Source organism: Poecilia formosa, unplaced genomic scaffold (assembly GCF_000485575.1).
Source record: "Poecilia formosa unplaced genomic scaffold, Poecilia_formosa-5.1.2 Scaffold219, whole genome shotgun sequence".
Taxonomy (NCBI): domain Eukaryota; kingdom Metazoa; phylum Chordata; class Actinopteri; order Cyprinodontiformes; family Poeciliidae; genus Poecilia; species Poecilia formosa.
Window position 1 is genome coordinate 362,687 of NW_006800158.1, and position 17,886 is coordinate 380,572.

Below are 17,886 nucleotides of genomic sequence, written 5' to 3' on the forward strand. Positions count from 1 at the left end.
TGATCTCTCTAAATTCTCCTTTAGAGAGATGTGTGGTTGTTTGTCCTGTGTTCATCTGTGACATAGAACCATAAGAGAAAAAAATCATTTGATCACATACTTTTTAAGTCAGACATTTTACTGATTCTACAGAGTCGGGCCTCAAATCATGAGAGGAGGGTAGATTTAAGTTAGAAAATATGTATGCCTCTCAAAATAAAATTTCTATAATCAAGGTTTCTTTTACTCAGAACACATTTGACATGTGCTTCAGTCCTAAATATTCTTCTGGCCCACATGTAAATCATTACTCTGTACATCATTGTGAAGCCCACACCACTAGAAAAAAAACAAAGTAGTGATGGCAGCATTATGCTGTAGAGATGCTGTTGCTCAGAATGGATAGGAAACGGAACCCATGTGTTCACACTCTATCCTTCCAGCATCATTCCAATGTGTTATTTGCTTAAACTAAACATTAACATTAAATCCCAATAAAATACACTGACCTTTGTGGGCTTATGGTGTTATGTTAGTGTGTATATATTCAAATTGTGTGAATACTTTTCACAATAAAAGTTTCTGAAGCCATCAATACATAACTACTTAGCACAAAAAGTTCCATTTCTAAATATTTTTTTTTATTAAAGGTAAAAACACCATAACTACCATCAACATAACAAGTTGATTTGAAAATAATAATCCATTAAGCTTCATCAGCATATCCTCATGCTGATAAAAGCAGCGTGAGGAGCCCGGAAGGAATAATTTAGATAAAAAGATTTGTGCAAAGTCAAACAAAATTAGTACTGAGAACACATTGTAGTGTTACAAACAGCATGCAATACCTCCAAGACAACAACTTTCCAGTGGTCTTTTCAAATCAGAAAACAACCACCTGTAATCAAGACAGTAACGCCAATAAATGGGAACAAGAACTAAAAAGCAGACAAACTTCCTAGACTTAATCAGCCAGAGTGAAAGTCAGTAGAAAAAGATTCCAAAGTCGCCTTTTCCATTCCATTTGAACTGATTCTCCTGAACAGAAACAAAGATTTGGTGCTCCATCAGATCCTGGACCGCTCGGCTGCAGGACACTTCCTTGCTTCTACTCAGCTGACGACCGAACTGCCACTTCCTGCCGGCGGCAGCACCAGCAGCATTGCCGTCGCTGCTGACTGCTGACTCCAGCTGGGACCCAGCAGAGTCTGACTTTGCTGCTGTCAGCTCTGGAGGAGCCTCCTGCTGCTGGTCGTCAGCGCTTTGCATCGCTGGGTCTTCTGGGGACAAACAGAAGAACTACAGATGAGCTAACTACTGATTCTACCAAGATAACCATCAGAGCATCAAGCACAATGAGAGCTGCTGACCTTCACCCTCACAGGACTGGACCCTCTGCTCCTCTCCAGTACCCGGTTTAACCAGAATCACACCATAGTCCTCATTGTTGTGGATGATATTGTTTTCCATGGTGATGGATGGCATCCCATCCAGCTCATTGGCAAAGTCCTGCATGTCCACACATGCACACACATCATATGGACCATACTTTTGAAAAGAAAACTTACATTAGAAAGCAGAGATTCAGTGCTACAGAAAGAAAACCTATCAGCCTGACAGAATACCAAATGCCTCAGAAATAAGAGATCACGTGAAATAGCACCACCTTCTGGAAAATGCAGCAACGTTACCTGACCTAAAACTGAAATAACTTTATCTGTTGTACCCAGGACTCCTCAAATGGCACCTTTTGCTATTCAATAATGAGTTAATCAAAAAAAATATAAACCTTGCATCTGTTAGAAATTTAAGGTTAGAAGGATTTTAGCTTTAGCTGCAGATGCATCCTTTGCTACAAATGAAATGTTCACTAAAGGAAATCTGCTGCTGTATTTTAGGAAATATGTATTCTTTATTATTATTTTTATAAAAGTAGATTGTTTAGATGCATATTTTAATGAATTTCTAATACTGCATAAAAGACTTAAATGGTTAAACAAAAAATCTACCAAATGTGCCAATTTCTTTCTCTTATTAATAATCGATAGAATAATAAATTACTAAAATAATTAGTAGCAGCTCTATTGTGAATACATGCTGAAGGAAAATGATTAATCCTAATCTCTGAAAAAATCTTTGAGAAATATAAAACCATGGCATACCTCAGTGAAGCCCCTCCCCCCGACCTTCTTCAAATCAGATAAATTGATGTCAAACGTTTGTGCTACATTTGTACAGTAAAACGTTTTGTTTGTGGCGCTTCCAACCAGGCCCCCACTTTTACAAAATCAAGATGACCTTTAAACTTTCATAACTTCAAAGCCAAAGCAGCATAAACAAAAATTATTGCTGCACAAACGTAGTTGAAATGACTAACACCAGTTTTATCTTATTTGAAGATGGTAGGAGGGCTGGTTGACCTTTCATGACCTCTGGAAACATTTCTTAGTATCTATAAAATGATAGTGGCACAAACGGAAATTTTTGCTGCACAAGCGTTTGTCACCAATTTTGTCTGATTTGAAAGAGGTCCATGGCATTTGTGGGTTTTTTTTTTTTCTGTGTGTGTTCTAGTTCAAATAATTCATTTATGATTCAACACACACATACACACTTTGGTCAACACCAGTTGTAAAACTATTAACAGCACATTTCAACAGGTTGCAGGATTTTGTTTGAATAAGTTTTTTTCTTTTAGGCTGAAAGTCGGCAGGAGTCGTGACACCTCACCTTGATCAGGACCCCGTCCTTACAGTGATGGATGCTATTACTGACCAGACTGGAAATGCTGCCAGGATAAATCTCAACACCTGCCCCCTGCACAGACACATGACTGACATCATCAAGATCAGCCAATCATCAAACAGCAAAAAACAGAGTTTGTGACATGGAAGCTGTCTGTTTAACAAAGACAAGCAGGAGCAGGGGGGCTTCCTGTGTGATTGGTGTGTGCTGTCCGAACCTTGGAGCCATACAGGTCACACATGTTCATGGTGAAGCGGGCAGATGTCTGCACAATCACGCCGGTAGTGTCACACTGCAGCACACAGTTCTCCATGTTCAGAGTGCCCTGACGTACACCTGGTCATCAATCGACAAGGAAGATTCAGCACTTTAAACATCACAGGCGTCAGGGCAAGTGACACGTAAGATTACTGCTGATGGAAAATCCATCTTTTTAGTTTTAATGTTTGTTCTGCAAAAAATAATCAATCAGGCTAATTGAAGAACAATGCTGACAGATTACTCAGTATTATTAAAATCCAAATAATAGAAATAGTTTAATGCTTGTAATATGAAGGATATTACATATTTTTAATTTGCAGTGCTACTATTTACACTGGAAGAGTAACCAGCTAATGTTAGGTGGATCAGCTAATATCTATTAACTGGCAAATTAATCAGGCCATCTGCTGGAGTAGCCACTCATCTGTTTGAACTTATGTAGCTCATTGTTCATCCACTATAGTTTTAAAACAGCATTAACTTTATAAGAGTTAGTTAAACATGCTCCGTCATATTTCACTTGTAAGTAGTGTGATATTTACCTTTCAGTAGACTGGTAGTGTGATGTAATGGCTGAGGAAACTAGTTTCCTAAGAAAGGACTTTAAACTGGTGAAGAGTTTATTCCTGTTCTGAATACTAAGTGGATTTCTGCATTTGAATTTTTTCAAACAACAATTTGTACTGCTGTACAATAAATTAAGAGATTTACAGAAAACATTGACACCAATTTAGTTGTACTTCTAAAACAAAGATTCTGTTCCAATCACATTGTGGTCGTTGTTTCCGTTGTAGCAGTTTTCATGAAAACTGTATTGACAAATTTTGCACTGAAGTTTCAAGATTGTCTATAATTTTAAACAAACTGGACTGAATGAAGTGGTAGCTTGAATATGACCTACTCACACAGAATGCCTTCAACAGCATCATGCTGGATGAACTTAATGTTGGACACTCTGACATCGGCTCCTGTGGACTCCACAAATGAGTCGCCTTTGTGTTGGTTTTCAATCACAACTTCATCAGGGAATCCAAAGCCTGGTACACAAACCAAGAGATCTATTAACACCCAGCATTCCTCTGAATGTTCAACATGTCTCAGGAAACTCTGGCAGTGGTCTTCCTGCAGCAAGTTCACCAACACATCTACTGTCAACCACTGGAACCTCTTCACAATTGGTCACATTCCAACAACACAGTGTAAGCAAACTGAAAGATACAGTTCATTTACATCCTCTAATCCCGCTACACTGATGCCAATACATAATATCCTGTGAAACCAATAGTCTTCAGTAATCACCTCTAATTTTTAATGCCCACATGTGTATCTAACAAACCTGTGAGGTTTTAAACAGAACATTACTGAACAGACAGCAACATGAGGAGCAACAAACACAGCAGCAGGTCAGGCAGAACGCTGTGGGTTAGGTTCTAAAACAATATATATGATCCAATATCAATATCTGTATCAATCCCAATATTGAAAAATTCTAAATGGTACTGTTGAAAATGTGCCCAATCCATAAGGGCAGATCTATTAATTCTAACTCTATTCTAAACAACATCTAGCTTTATTGTTTAGCATTATATTTAGAATTCCTAACAGCATTTCTCAAAACATCAGTGTTCACATCAACATGGAGCTGGATCTTCTTAAGGGAACGATCGTCTAAAAGTGCTTTTCCAACCACACAATGTGTTTTCTTACCTTCAACAGTGATGGAGTCTGGTATGAAGATGGAGCTGCTGACTCTGTAAGTTCCTGGAAGAATGATGACCATGTCACCCTGATGACAGGAATCCACGGCTGACACTGGATCTCTATGGAACTGCAAGACATCAAACCGTTCATCCTCCCAAAGTGGATAGACTGCCCTCGTGTGTGTGTGTAGGTGTGTGTGCGTGTGTGTGTGTTTGTGTGAGGATAGCAGCACAAACTGTTTAGCACAGAGATGGAGAGTTGATGATATGGGCTTTGCTTTGGCCTTTCTATTGACCATAAACTAATCTGTAAACAAAGCATTCTACATTCAAAAGTGGGCTGATCTGCTCAAAAGCTAAAGCGTGGGACCAATTCATCAATATAATGACCTCAGACAGGGCTAAAATGATTCATCAGATTAATGATGATGAATCGATTACTGAAATCATCGTCTTAAAAAAGACATTAGCTAAAGAAAGCCAAATTAAGCCAAATTTTCTTCAAACCTTAAGCCAAAACTCATTAAGTGGCAGTTTTAGCATCTGAAAAAAATCTGTTAAGCATCTTTTGCAATATAATTATTAATCCATTAATCCAAAAACTCTCACCATATCAGCCACACCATACTGACGTTCAGTCCAGCAGAAAGGACAGAGCTTTTCTCATGTTGATGTTAGAAGGAGTTTTAGCTGCAGATGCTTCCTTTACTACAAATGATCGAGTGTTCTCTAAGGAAAAGCTGTTATTGCATTTTAGGCAATGAAATGTTTCCTGTTTTATTTAAAATTAATTAAATTAGTTATTTAAGTGCCATTTTTAAAATTCCTTACATGCCATAAGGACACTACTGTCTACATGGACTTATTGACTTGCAGGTAAGTGTTTTCGAGTGACATTTAAGGGGTTATTGTATTCCTATTATTGTATAAAAAAGACTAAAGTGGCTAGATTAAAAAAATCTGCAGAATGAGAATTTTTAAAATCTGATTAATCATTAAAATCGACAACTAGAATAATTGTTAGCTGCAGCCCTAATCCCAACCACAGCTAATCTACAGCAGAATGAGTGAAGAAGTTGATTTAAATGGTCAAATCAGAAGTGAGCTGGGTCAACCATTCTAAACTTCCTGTGTTTAAACCACAGCATCTGACCCTGCTATGCTGTCAGCATGTGTGTGCTCTCACCTGGATCTCTGTGTCATCAGAGGAGCTGAGCGGTAGGAGGCGTGCAGTGAGGAGAGACTGCAGCTGGATGGTGTTGCAGCTGGCCGTTACCACGTGAACCACCTTCACACCGGACGCTCTAAGTCCACGACTCTGCACACACTGCCGCCTGGAGCTGCCTTTGTAGGCCAGCACATACCTGGACAGGTGCAGAGGGAAGTCAGGGGTTTGTTGTGTACGAGTGAGGGAGAGAGACAGCGAGGGACAGTGAGGGACAGTGAGGGACACACCTCAGCAGGGGGTTCTCGATGATCTGCAGTTTGCGTTTAAATGTTTCCAGCTGGTCGTAGAGCTTCAGGCCCTCCACCATGGACACATTGTCTATCTCTGAGTCTGAATCGGCGCTCAGTCCGCCACGCAGCTCTGAAAACTGCTGGAAGCACTGGGAGCAGCTCTGCAGCAAGGACTGGTACTCTGCCACCAGGCCAGCTGGGACTCTGTCTTCCAGGATGTCATAGTAGCTGCAAGAGGACATCAGCATCAACTAGGGCTGGACAACAAACCAATAACAAAATATATATGTGATCTACATCAACAGATAATATGTCTGATAGAATTTTTCATAATTTCACTGAACTCCAATCCAAAACCACACAGCATTCTGAGCAGAAGAAAAGCTAGGAATGATGAGCTAAGCAAAGTTGGTGGGATCAACTAACTAACTAACTAACTAACTAACTAACTAACTAACTAACTAACTAACTAACTCACTCACTCACTCACTCACTCACTCACTCACTCACTCACTCACTCACTCTTTGGTTACCTAGCAACAACCTGTTGATCAACATACATGGTAGCAGTTTCTTGTTTTGCTATGGTGCCTCATAAAACTGAAAACTGTGGCTAAAACAGGAAAGATCACATCACCAGTTTGGGGGTATATTTCAAATATTAAAAAAATAAAACTAATTATCCATTTTGACTGATATAGAATGCTTATATCGCAAAACGTTTTTCAGTCATATTGTCCAGTCTGAGCATCGACCTTCACATTCCAGAAGTTCAAGTTCTGCTTACAGTCTGAGACGAGGTTCCACACAACGAACAAAGTAGTCAAAGTCATCGTTCTCATCCTCTTCATCCCACTGCCTCCAGATGTGTTTGTAGAAAAACCTGCAGACACGAGAAGACTCTTAGTATTGTTCTGCAGTACATCAGTCAGATCCAATTCAGAGCACCCTACCTTAAGTGCTCAAGAGTGAGCGCCGTCTGGTCAAAGTCCCCTGACTCATTGTAGAGGACCTGCAGCTCCAGCAGGGGAACTTTGTGCTGAGTCGCCTCCAGCAGAGAATTAAAGGATTCCTCTGTTATCTCACAGCTTCTGATTTCACACTGCAGAGGCAGCACCAGCTTCACACATGCCTTGAGGTCGTTCAGGTCCAGATCTCGCACCTAAACTCACCAACAGAATCCCACAAACATGACTGTTAGCAGCTCATTTAGACGGCTCATTTAGCCGTCTAAATGAGCTGCTCCTACCTCCACCACCACATCAAAGACGTCAGTGCTCCACAGAGCCAACCAGTCACACGGCTCCATCGCCTTGTCCAGGTAGTCTGCTGTGAAGGCCTTCACCTCTGAGGGCTTACAGTCTCCTGCACATCAACAAACATGTGGCATTAAATAACTAAGAAACATGGCGGCCAGACTGTGGTGGTGTCAGAGTTACCCAGCATGTAGTCCTGATACGCCTTAAACCTCTCGTAGAACAGCAGGCTGCCGGTCTGGAAGGTGTCAGGCAGACTGGAGCTTCCACCTCTGTGCTGCTCGCATCTCTGCAGCTGAGTCCCCGACTTCTCACTGCTGAAATGATCTGTGCCACTGTCGTCATCACTGTCCTCTCCACTGTCCTCATTTAGACTCAGGGCTGTGGAGGGCGAATCACATTCATTTCATTTTCATTTAATTCATTTGTTTATTTAATTTATTTATAACTTAAAATGAGGATGTCACATAAAAGCAGGCAAAAGTTTTGAATGAAGAGTATTTTGAAGAAAAATACTCTGCTTCCCCTTCTCTCAAAAGTCAATTCACATAAACAACTTAACATCAATCAACCATCAATATACATCTTTAATCTTTATGATCATCACTATGCTACCACAAAAAATTGAGATAAGATTCTAGGTCTATATTTCACACCCATATCAACATGACTTAAATAATTTAGACTTTGCAATTTGCTGGCTTGAAATTGACCTCTACTCTTTCCAACACTGCCCTTCAGCTCATCATTGCAACAATGCTCCTCAAATGAGATGCTTACAGGTGTTCTTAGGAAGCTTTGAAGCTAATATAATAAGCTCAGAAGATGTGCAGTTCTACCATGTGTTTACTAATTGCTGCTGCTGCTAGTCTGGAGGAGTAGCCTGCCCCCCTCACCCCCCTCACAGAGGGGGTCGGAAACTGGGATTGGGGACTTTGATTGGAGGACAAATGATTAGGAACCTCTGAATGGCTAACAGGGGAAATTAGAGGATTTCTCAAACATGCATGAAAGAATCAAAGTGGCAATCCAAATTTGTTTTTGATGAGGGAATAACATTCTAAAAAGCTCAAATATAGTCACTTTTACAATACTCTACAGTGTTAGAGGAGAGGACAGTTGAACTGTTTGTCATCGTGGACATTGCCAAGCACCTCTACACACTGGATTTGCTCCTCCCCAAATCCAGAACAAACAGACTCAGAAACTGCTTAGTCCTAAATGGCATGATGGTGGGGGCTGTGGGGGGGCAGAAGATGTACAGGAGGACTGAAACAACCGGACAGTCAACATTACTGAATGTGTAATAGATCACGTGACGTGCAATAACCTGTGTAATGGGCAAATCCTACTGCTAGATTTCATATTTTCCTTTTGTTTTATTTATGTTCATTTTCTATATTTTTATTGTACTTTTTCCTTTTCATATATTACTTGTCAAAGCTGTACAAAGGCAACGCTGTGAGTCGCTCAAGTTTTAACATTAATCCTATTTCCGCCAATGGATCTTAAATGTGTGAAAATAATTCCTCTGCTCTCTGTGACAACCCACTTTAAACATTGGCAATTCAATATAAGCTTTTTTTTTCTTAAAAGGGTGGACATAGCTGTTTTCTGATTCTTATTGGAGACAGTTTATAACACAAAGCACCAGGGCCACAGGGAACAGTACAGTTTGTCCTTGTGACAGAGGCATTTTGAGTGTAATGCCCTGATAGTAGTCAGTCAGTATAATGCCAAGTAAATCAGGTAAAGTCTCAAAGATACAAACATAAAAACACACAGACTAATTTAACCGTCAAGACACGATAAGTTACGTTGACTCAGTCAACCGAATCTGTCTAGCTGCTATTAGCTTAGCACTACTCGCCTTTAGTCAATTTTACAGCAGAGGATTGTACCCAAGTGATTTTAACCACTTTAGTGTCTGAAAGAAACAGTGAAAGCTTTCCACAGACCTTGGGTTATATCCAACTGGCTGCGCCCCGCTCCAGGAAGACCTTCCTCTGTTTCTTCAGCTTTAACGGCAGAGTGCAAATCAACCACCACCATGTCCGACATGTCACTGACTATACACGCCATTTTCTGGTTTTCCTGCTCCATGGATGCGCTAAAAAACCAGTCTAATGCAGTTCTTAAAGGTGTTCAAATATTTCCTGATTTACAAACACTAAACTACCAGTAGCATCCACCCTGCTGCTTTCAAAATATCCCGGTCAGTGTTCTCTCTGCCAATCCGGAGCCCGAGCCAATCGTAACTCATAACACCGGGCATGCGCACAATGCTCTCGTATGCATACATATTTCTTCTCCATTTTAAAAAAGTGGAACATACATACAAAAAAGAAAAAATATATATGTTTTTTTTTTGTTACACCAAGAAAAACATAATACTATTAAAATGTTTTATAACAACAAAAATACACCCGGAAGTTAATCTCCGGTGTCAAAAGTTAGAAGTGACGTGTTTCCGGAGGATCTATTTTTCTTCCTGGTTTGATGTAGCGCACTGACTGTGAATGTTAACCTCTTCTCTGGCTACTGATCCTACAGCCAGCAGTCAGGTAAAATATTGCAAAAATAATTTTATTGTCATGTAAGAATCAAGGTTTGCATTCTGTGGATCCAAACGGTGGGGATAAATTGCTAAATGTGTAAGCATTAGTATGCTAGCTGTACTCCCCGCACAATGAACTGAATTGAAGCTGTAGCTGTATCATACACAGCGGTTGTTTATTTTGGTCCATCATGCGGTCGCTGCTTAAACTGTGATTATTAAACAGTGTAGCAATGATATGTAACGCGCCAACTCTGTATTGACTGTATGGAACAATCTGACTTTTCAGAGTTGAGGAAAAAAACATAGCCTGTAGGTTCTGCTAATTTATCTCGTTGCCTCTTAGCATTTCAATTATACAAATATGTTAGAACTAAACTGCTTTTAGGAACAACTAATTTGTGGACAAATAAGAAAAATCTATATTTAAAAATTAACGTTCTGAAACGACCTATGTTAGAAAGATTAGAAATTAATATTTGTTCTATGTTTGGTGTTCAATGTTTGGCCCATAATAGTTTGGTGTTGACATAAAATGGACCACTGATGGAAAAATTACAGTACATGTTTTTATTTCTGTTTTTATTTATCAGATGTTTTAACTCTCTCTCCTGTCGTCATCAGGTTTCTTGTTCAGTCTAGTCTCAGTGATGTTATGAAGATGTCTGATCACAGAAACATCAGAGACCACGAGGATGATGATGATGTGTTAGAGCTCTCAGCCAGCGATGAATCTGAGCCTGAAGAAGCACCAAGAGAGGCTCCGTTTGACCCAGAGCTGGATCACAGCGATGAAGACGGGGAGGCGATGACCTCTGCTTCACCTTCTGCTCCCGCAGCACAGAGTTCTTTCAGCCTGAGCGGAGCGAGTTCAGGCTTCTCATTCCGCAGCCGCAGCATCTTTGACTGCCTGGACAGTGTAGAGAAGCGCTCTGTCACCCCGCGGAACCAAGGGAACTCAGCAGAAAGCAGGAAGACGAGCCATCCTCCTTCCACTTCTCCCATACCACAGAAAAAGAAAGGCGTTCCAGACTATCTGGTGCACCCCGAGCGATGGACACGCTACAGCCTGGAGGATGTGGCTGAGAGCAGCGATCAAGATAACAGGAGAGCAGCTCACCAGTTCCTGTCTAGTCTGCATCAGGAGACAAAAAGTGATCTTCGCTGTGACGTCCAGGAGAGGATGATCTTCTCCAGACCAAAGCGGCTCTCGAAAGAGCAGGTGGCTGTGCAGTTGCCACCTGATCTGCAGGGAAAGGAGAAGGAGTTACAGCTGAGTCACCTGGCTGAGGAGGATGAGGATAATGAAGGTAGAGAAAGAGCGGAGGTTGGAGATACAACAGAAAAATCAAAACATGGAAAGAAAAATACAGAGAAAAGCATGGGTGAACCTGTGGCTCTGGAAGAGGAGAAGTTAGGTGAGTCCAAGGTTAACTTCACCTCCTTCAGGAAGACTACGGCAAAGAACTACAGAAGAAATTCTGGAGAAAAAGAGGACTGACTCTGAATGGATGCAATACTAAAGGTTTTCTGACCTGTCAGACAGCAGTACTCCCTCTGCACAGAACTTCCATTTCATCCATTCATTTCTTGGGTGGGACACGCATGATGGATTCATGAGATGATTTTACATTATTTAGAGGAAAACTAAGAATCCTCATTTCTTGTTTTTACAAATGAAGTAAAGCGATAAGAAACTTCATTGTTTTAAGCATCTGTAATTGGTGTAGAGTAATTCCAGCCAGATTTGACCTGTCCTTGTCCTAGTCCTAGTACTTAGAAAAAGGATTTAAAATGTTTTTTTTTCAAAGTAGAATAAAAGTTTCTAAATTTTTTTTCTACAAGTTTCTACATCAATAAAAATAAAAGTTTTCCACAAGCTGTTTTAAAAAGAAAATCTGTTTAGTGTACAACAACTCAGTTCAAGTTTGAGAAAAAAAATGTGTCTAAAATGGAGCCCAGATTTAGTAGAATGGTGTGAAAGCACATAGAATGTAAGGAATCAGGTATCAACACCAGAACTGCTGCCAGATGTAGTTTACAGTCATGTTGCCTCACAGGTTTTACAAATCATTCACATCTCCTGTCAGCATATGAGCTTTTCCCTGCAGATTGCCCAGAATGCTTCCAGTGAAAATGTTTGAGAGGCTTCTTCAATGCTCAGTTAACTGAGAGTTATCAGTTTATCATCAGTGTAACTAGGCAACTCAAGAACTACTTCATTTTTTACTCTAAATTAAGACTTAGAGTCTTAAGTCTTGATTTTACAAGATGAAGTTGCGCAAACAGTCCTTCTTAGACAGGGCACCTCAGTATTACATTGTCAGAAGTGAGTTCTCTGATTCTTCCTGCAGCAAAAGTGGGAAAACAGGTTTGGTTACTACTGGTGTTACAAGGGATTTGTTAAATGAACTCCCTCTTATGGGACAGACAGATACCTCACACCCAGGGTGAGCTGCTCTCAACACCTGCCTTTTAAATGTCCACCTGATGCTCCACCAAAACTGCTTCTAGAGATAGAAATGTGAGTGGGAAGACAGACATACCTGGCTGTACAGCATCAGTGAGGATGAATACAAGACGAATTTTAAAATGGATCAGGAGACAAACATGCAGAAGATGGCAGCATCAGTGTCAGAGTTCTTCATCCCCAGTCATCCTCTAAGGCTGATATGATGAAACGTGTTATGACTGAGTCAGTTTTCTATTACTGACTTTTCAATAAGATTGAAAAGTTCATTTATTTCAGTAAATACGTCACTAGGTGAAGCACATTATATGGATCAATTATACACAGACTGTTTTCCAGCGTTTATTTCTCTTGATGTTTTATTTTGCTTATGACTAATGAAAACACATTTAAAAATTAGACCAAAAACATTTTATTACAGAAATGTGGGCTTAATTAAAAATATGTTTAATATCTGTTGTTCTTTTTAAAAGGTACTTTTACTCAAATGAGATTCATTTAAATTCTATTTTTTAATTTAATGAATATGACAGGTACTTAAAAAAAGAAGTGATGTACATGTCTAATTTGGTTGTTGCAGGCCCAACCAACTGAACAAATATAGCCTGACAGCCTGATATTTCTATTTAAATATCCTTTTTTATTTAAACGTTATGTAATTTTATTATTTTTTTTTTCAATGAGGGTTTTTTGTTATGAGTTATATTCATCAAAATGACAAGAAAGAAAGCCTTGAAACATTTCAATGTTTGAATAATGGAACACTTTCTGAAATGAGTGACTGAATTACTAAAATAAAGAAAAAAAACAATATATCTTAATTTCTAGAGATACATCTGTATTTTAAGACTGTTTCAAATTCAGCACTGGGATGGAGTGATACCAAGAATGAGGTTCTAGATCAATCACTGATGATTCTAAAGTAAAGTCTCAGTGCTTCATAGAGTCTAAAAGGTAACTGGACGGCACAAGTGAAGCCATTTTTTCCCATAAACTTTAAATATTTAATGCCAGATCTTTTAGAATAGGTTGGTCTTGTAATTATTGATCAGTTTACATTAGGTCTCTTCAAAAGTGATTTGATCACTGCAGTTTTCAGGGCAGCTGGAAAAAATCCACAAAGGAGGGTAAATATTTACTATCTGGGCAAGGTTGAGAAAAATAGTGTGTAAGAAACTTATTGTGGTAATTTAGTTTTATTCTACTGTTACAAAGAATCTCCTATAGAAGGGGAATTTTGTTCAAGTTTTCCTTACTTGTTGTGTTTAATGCCTCTGTTCATTTTTTAATATCTATGAGAAAAGTTAATATTTCCATGTAAAAATCCAAAGGTTTCAATAATAAAGTAGTTACATCATCTATATGCTGAAGAGGAGTTAAGTGTCAGAATAACAGCTGTGTTCCACAATGTATCTGTTTCTGTCTAATGTTTGCATATCACTGGGATTCATATCACTTCCCTTTTCCTTATTTGTTGAGTTTATTACAGAAGCTGTAAAAGGGAAGGATATTCTGCTCTTGACAGTCCAGGATCTGTCTCAGTGTAAACATGTGCTGAAAGAGCTTTTAAAGTGATATATTTGTTTTATACTGTAACTATTTATAAAACGATAGTAGTCTGCTGTGTTGTGACAAAGAAGCTAAGCTTATTTACTCATTGCAGTGCTCTGGATTTCTGGCTTTTTATTTAATGTATAGTTCCTTTTAAATCTTTTCCTTGTAATTTTTCTGGTTATTGAAAATTACCATTTTGGGTAGTTATTAATTATGCTATGATTAAAAAAAAACTCTCCAAGTTAGACTTCACCGGTAACTGATGAGCCAGCACTGGTAAATTATGAGGAGACTGCTCACTTGAGTTAGCTTTGAACATGCTGGTTTCTAGCATGCGGGGGACGGTCACCCACTGGATTACCTACTGTCCCTGCTGTTCATTACCATGGATAAGATAGTGTTAGCATTGAAGAGACTTTCAATGCATGTGTTGCCTTGATAGAATTTACTGTAATCCAACCTCATATCAGGTATTAACATATGTACACAAGTTGAAGTTCTCTGACTCTGAGAAAACATTTTGTTGGAAGTATAATTAATGTTAAATAAGAATTTTACAAATTATAAACTGGATTTCAAGTATTCAGCTTTTAGTGAGGAATAATGTAGTTTGTAGAGTATAAGTATTGAAGTTTTTAGACTAGAACAGATTAAAGCCCTTTAGCAATTTCTTGAACCCTCACAGACTCTTAACTGGATTGAGATCTGGACTCTGATTTTCATGTCTAATAGGTTTGTGACTAACCTGAAGATGTGATTTGGGTCATAATCTGAAATTATGACCCAAATCACATCTTTGGGTTATTTTAACATTACCCTGTTAAAATAACTCAGAAATAATCCAAATAGCCTGGACGTATTTTTTTTCTTTTGTTTCTTCTTACGGAAAGTTTCTGTTTATATCAGATGGAAATAGATGGAAAGCTATTCTTTTCTTTTAAAAAAAGAAAAGAAAAGAAAACCCAGGTAAAGTGAGACTTGCAGCAGACTTTAAAATTCTTTAAAATTAAAACACACTATCCTTTTTTTTATAAACCCCTGAACACAAATGAAGTTCCCAGTTCCAGAAGCAGCAAAACAGTCACACAACATGATTGTCCCACCACAAGTTTTTCTGTGTTTAACTGGTTTCAGGGTTGAAGGTCGCTCCCTCCCCAAAACAAAAGCAAGCTCTTTGTGCTCAAAGAGCTTGATACTAGTCTAATCAGACCAAAGAACAGTTTTCCAGAACACATCACCATGTTTCAAATGTTTACGGACAAACTTTAGTCAAACACTGATGAACTGCTGTTTCAGCAATGGAGTTTTTTTGGATGGTACCTTCAAATCCTCCATGATGAAGAGCTCTCATAATGTCTTCCTTGTCATATCAAATCCACAACAGGCCAGCTGAACAGCAATCATCTTGGCAATGACTCAGGGATCTTGTTAATATCTCTAATTACTTTTCTCTCCAAAGTTGTTGAAATCTTGAGCTTGCAGCTACATCCAGGCTTATTTGCAGCAGTTAACCTGAAGCTCATCGAGGCTGCTTTGTGGAGTGGCTGATAAGACACAGGGTTGCCAGCTCTTTCTCTACACAACCGTGGTAAACTGTTTTTTCTATGGAACATCATTTATGTCATGTCTGTAACTGTCTGACTCTTACAAAACATAAGTAAACTGATGCAGAAAACATAAAATGTTTTTTCTCAGAATTAAGACAAAATTATCATTGAGCACATCATTATCAAGACATTTCAACCATAAAACCATGAAAGACATGCTTCAAGACTAAAAACGGTTTAAATGTCAAACAGAATAATAGATAGTAATAACTACATGCTCCAAAATTTGATGTTTCTAGTTTTAAAGAGGAGACTTGCCTTGTAAATCTGTCAGTGATTCAGTCTACAGGCAGAAATAGACAGCCATTCAAACTGAGCATATAATGAAAGATGCTGAGTTTGACCTTAAAACTTATAGATGAAACTAAGTGTGCTATTCAGGAAGAGGTTGCCACACTATAACACAGAAATAAAGGTCACATCAACCTTTCTCTGCTCTGCATCAAAAGAAAAGCAAGATGTGCTCTTAAAATTAAAGCCCAAAATCACTTTCAGCCTTTTTTTTATTTTATTTATTTATTTTTTTTACAACTAGCTCTCTATGAAATTTAAAAGAGACTATTTGAGTACAATGCCCTATAGGGTACTGATAATGATCTACAAATTTAATGTTTTTGAAAAGTAATTTAAAGAGTCTTGAAAAGTAATAACATGGCAAATTCTCTAACTTTAGATCTGCACTGGAAAACATAATGAGGTCTCTGTTCAAAAACATATTTTTCATCACAGTGGATTGTAAAATATATAAAGCTTGTTTTTATTTGAAGAATGCCTATGGAGACAGAACCATATATCATTGTACTCTCTAATGCCTATTTCAGTAATAGGCATTAGAGACATTTTGACAAAAAAAGCATTTATATCTAATTGTGGAGGTTCCCCCTTATTTGCTTTGCTAAATCCATGTGGTGACTTTTATTTTGGTCAGACACATTATTTACTACATTCTTTTGTTTGTTTTTGTAGTATTTTCTTTTTATGTAGAAATAAAACTGTAGCAAAAAAAAGAGCTACAGTTGAAAAACAGTAAAATAGCTTACAATTTAAGTCTTTCAATTTAGTTCAGTGCATGTACAATCCACTAAGCAGCAGTGACACTCGGGACCGGTGAGGCACTCCAGTATCAGAAATTGTCTCAATTATTAAATAAAAAAAATGAAAGAGTTTACTGGGTTTCAGAAAAAAATATACTTTTTTTATTTTTCTTGTCAACCAAGGTGACGATTGAATCAATACAATGTGTCAAAATCAAATGTTAAGGCAACGAAACCAGAGAACCGGTTCACCCACTTGTTACTATGTTCATTCTGGTATGACTGAGCCTAACTTATTTTTGAAACTCCTGAAATTCCTCTCACGTCATTTGTTTTGAACCCCGGCCTCTATCAAAACATCACGACATTACTGTTCCGCTTTCAGCTAAACTTGACTTTATCTCTCGTGCACGTAAGGAACGACCCACCTCCACACCTCACACGCGCTCAGAGCTGCATTTACCTGGCTATAGGTATGCGGAAGTGAGGGGGAGAACCAGCCTGGAGGCTTTCCAGGTTGTTTCTCTTTTCCTCGGAGTCGGGGTGTGTGTTGGTCATGGAAAGACGTCCATGGAACTGAAACTACCGCTGCTGCTGAGGGTGAAGAACGGTTTTACCTGCTGAGCTTCAAGTTAAATAAATTACAGCATGTACTTCAAGAATACCGAGGTAAAAAGATTCTCCTGAGATTCAACCTTTCTTTTTGTTCAACGGCACACACAGTCCTGCCTCCTGTCCAAAGAGTGAGCTGTAAGTAACTCATGTTAAAGTAACCAAGGTGGTTTACAGTCCGGGTTTTCTGCAACTGTTCTTTGTACCGACTGGGACTTAGTTTACAAACAGGTTGATGTTTCTAAGCATCAACCTGTTTAAGTTAGTTGGGTTTTATATTGTTGGATTTAAATAACCAGCCAGAGAACAAATAGTCATTTTTAACGTCTTGTCAAATACAGAATTTGAGAAAATGTCCCGTTGTCTATGCGTTCATTTAAAGAGGCCCTTGTAATATTACCTACTTCTAATGTATTGATACTGTTGTCCCAGTAAAGTTAAAAAATAAATGTTTTCAGATGTTTTTTGTTTAAAGAGACAAAATTGTGATGTACTTGTGAGATAGTTTTTGCTTTTAAAATTATATCGCTATCAGCACTCAGTCCTATAAACATGGCATGTTTGGTATCTTTCTTAAATTATCCCTTATATGCGTCTTTGCTGAAGACACATATAAGAGATATACAGCTTGTTTACATATATATATATATATA

The 17,886-nt window shown here is 38.5% G+C and overlaps 3 protein-coding genes across 4 annotated transcripts in view; 2 read left to right on the forward strand and 1 right to left on the reverse strand.

The window, feature by feature from the left end:
* Positions 1-107: 107 nt before the first annotated feature.
* Positions 108-9,656, reverse strand: shcbp1 (SHC SH2-domain binding protein 1). The gene is made up of 13 exons (XM_007568235.2): positions 9,358-9,656; positions 7,583-7,780; positions 7,393-7,508; positions 7,097-7,305; positions 6,931-7,026; positions 6,141-6,371; positions 5,872-6,049; positions 4,693-4,813; positions 3,891-4,022; positions 2,942-3,060; positions 2,710-2,796; positions 1,350-1,488; positions 108-1,259 (listed from the first exon to the last, which is right to left on the reverse strand). The coding sequence occupies exons 1-13, from the start codon at positions 9,500-9,502 to the stop codon at positions 964-966; spliced, it is 2,067 nt and encodes a 688-aa protein (XP_007568297.1). The 5' UTR covers positions 9,503-9,656; the 3' UTR covers positions 108-963.
* A 192-nt stretch (positions 9,657-9,848) lies between these two features.
* On the forward strand, positions 9,849-13,785 carry tssc4 (tumor suppressing subtransferable candidate 4). The gene is made up of 2 exons (XM_007568237.2): positions 9,849-9,963; positions 10,581-13,785. Exon 2 carries the CDS (start codon positions 10,612-10,614, stop codon positions 11,455-11,457), a length of 846 nt encoding a protein of 281 aa, XP_007568299.1. The 5' UTR covers positions 9,849-9,963; positions 10,581-10,611; the 3' UTR covers positions 11,458-13,785.
* A 3,179-nt stretch (positions 13,786-16,964) lies between these two features.
* Positions 16,965-17,886, forward strand: part of ano9b (anoctamin 9b) — a 21,609-nt gene continuing 20,687 nt past the window's right edge. The window contains exon 1 of one of the 2 annotated variants that reach the window (XM_007568238.2): positions 16,965-17,290. In XM_007568238.2, the coding sequence (XP_007568300.1) occupies positions 17,270-17,290 (21 nt within the window). In that variant the 5' untranslated portion in view covers positions 16,965-17,269. Of the gene's footprint in view, positions 17,372-17,886 lie in introns of both variants that reach the window. The other variant, XM_007568241.2, reaches the window with a different exon arrangement.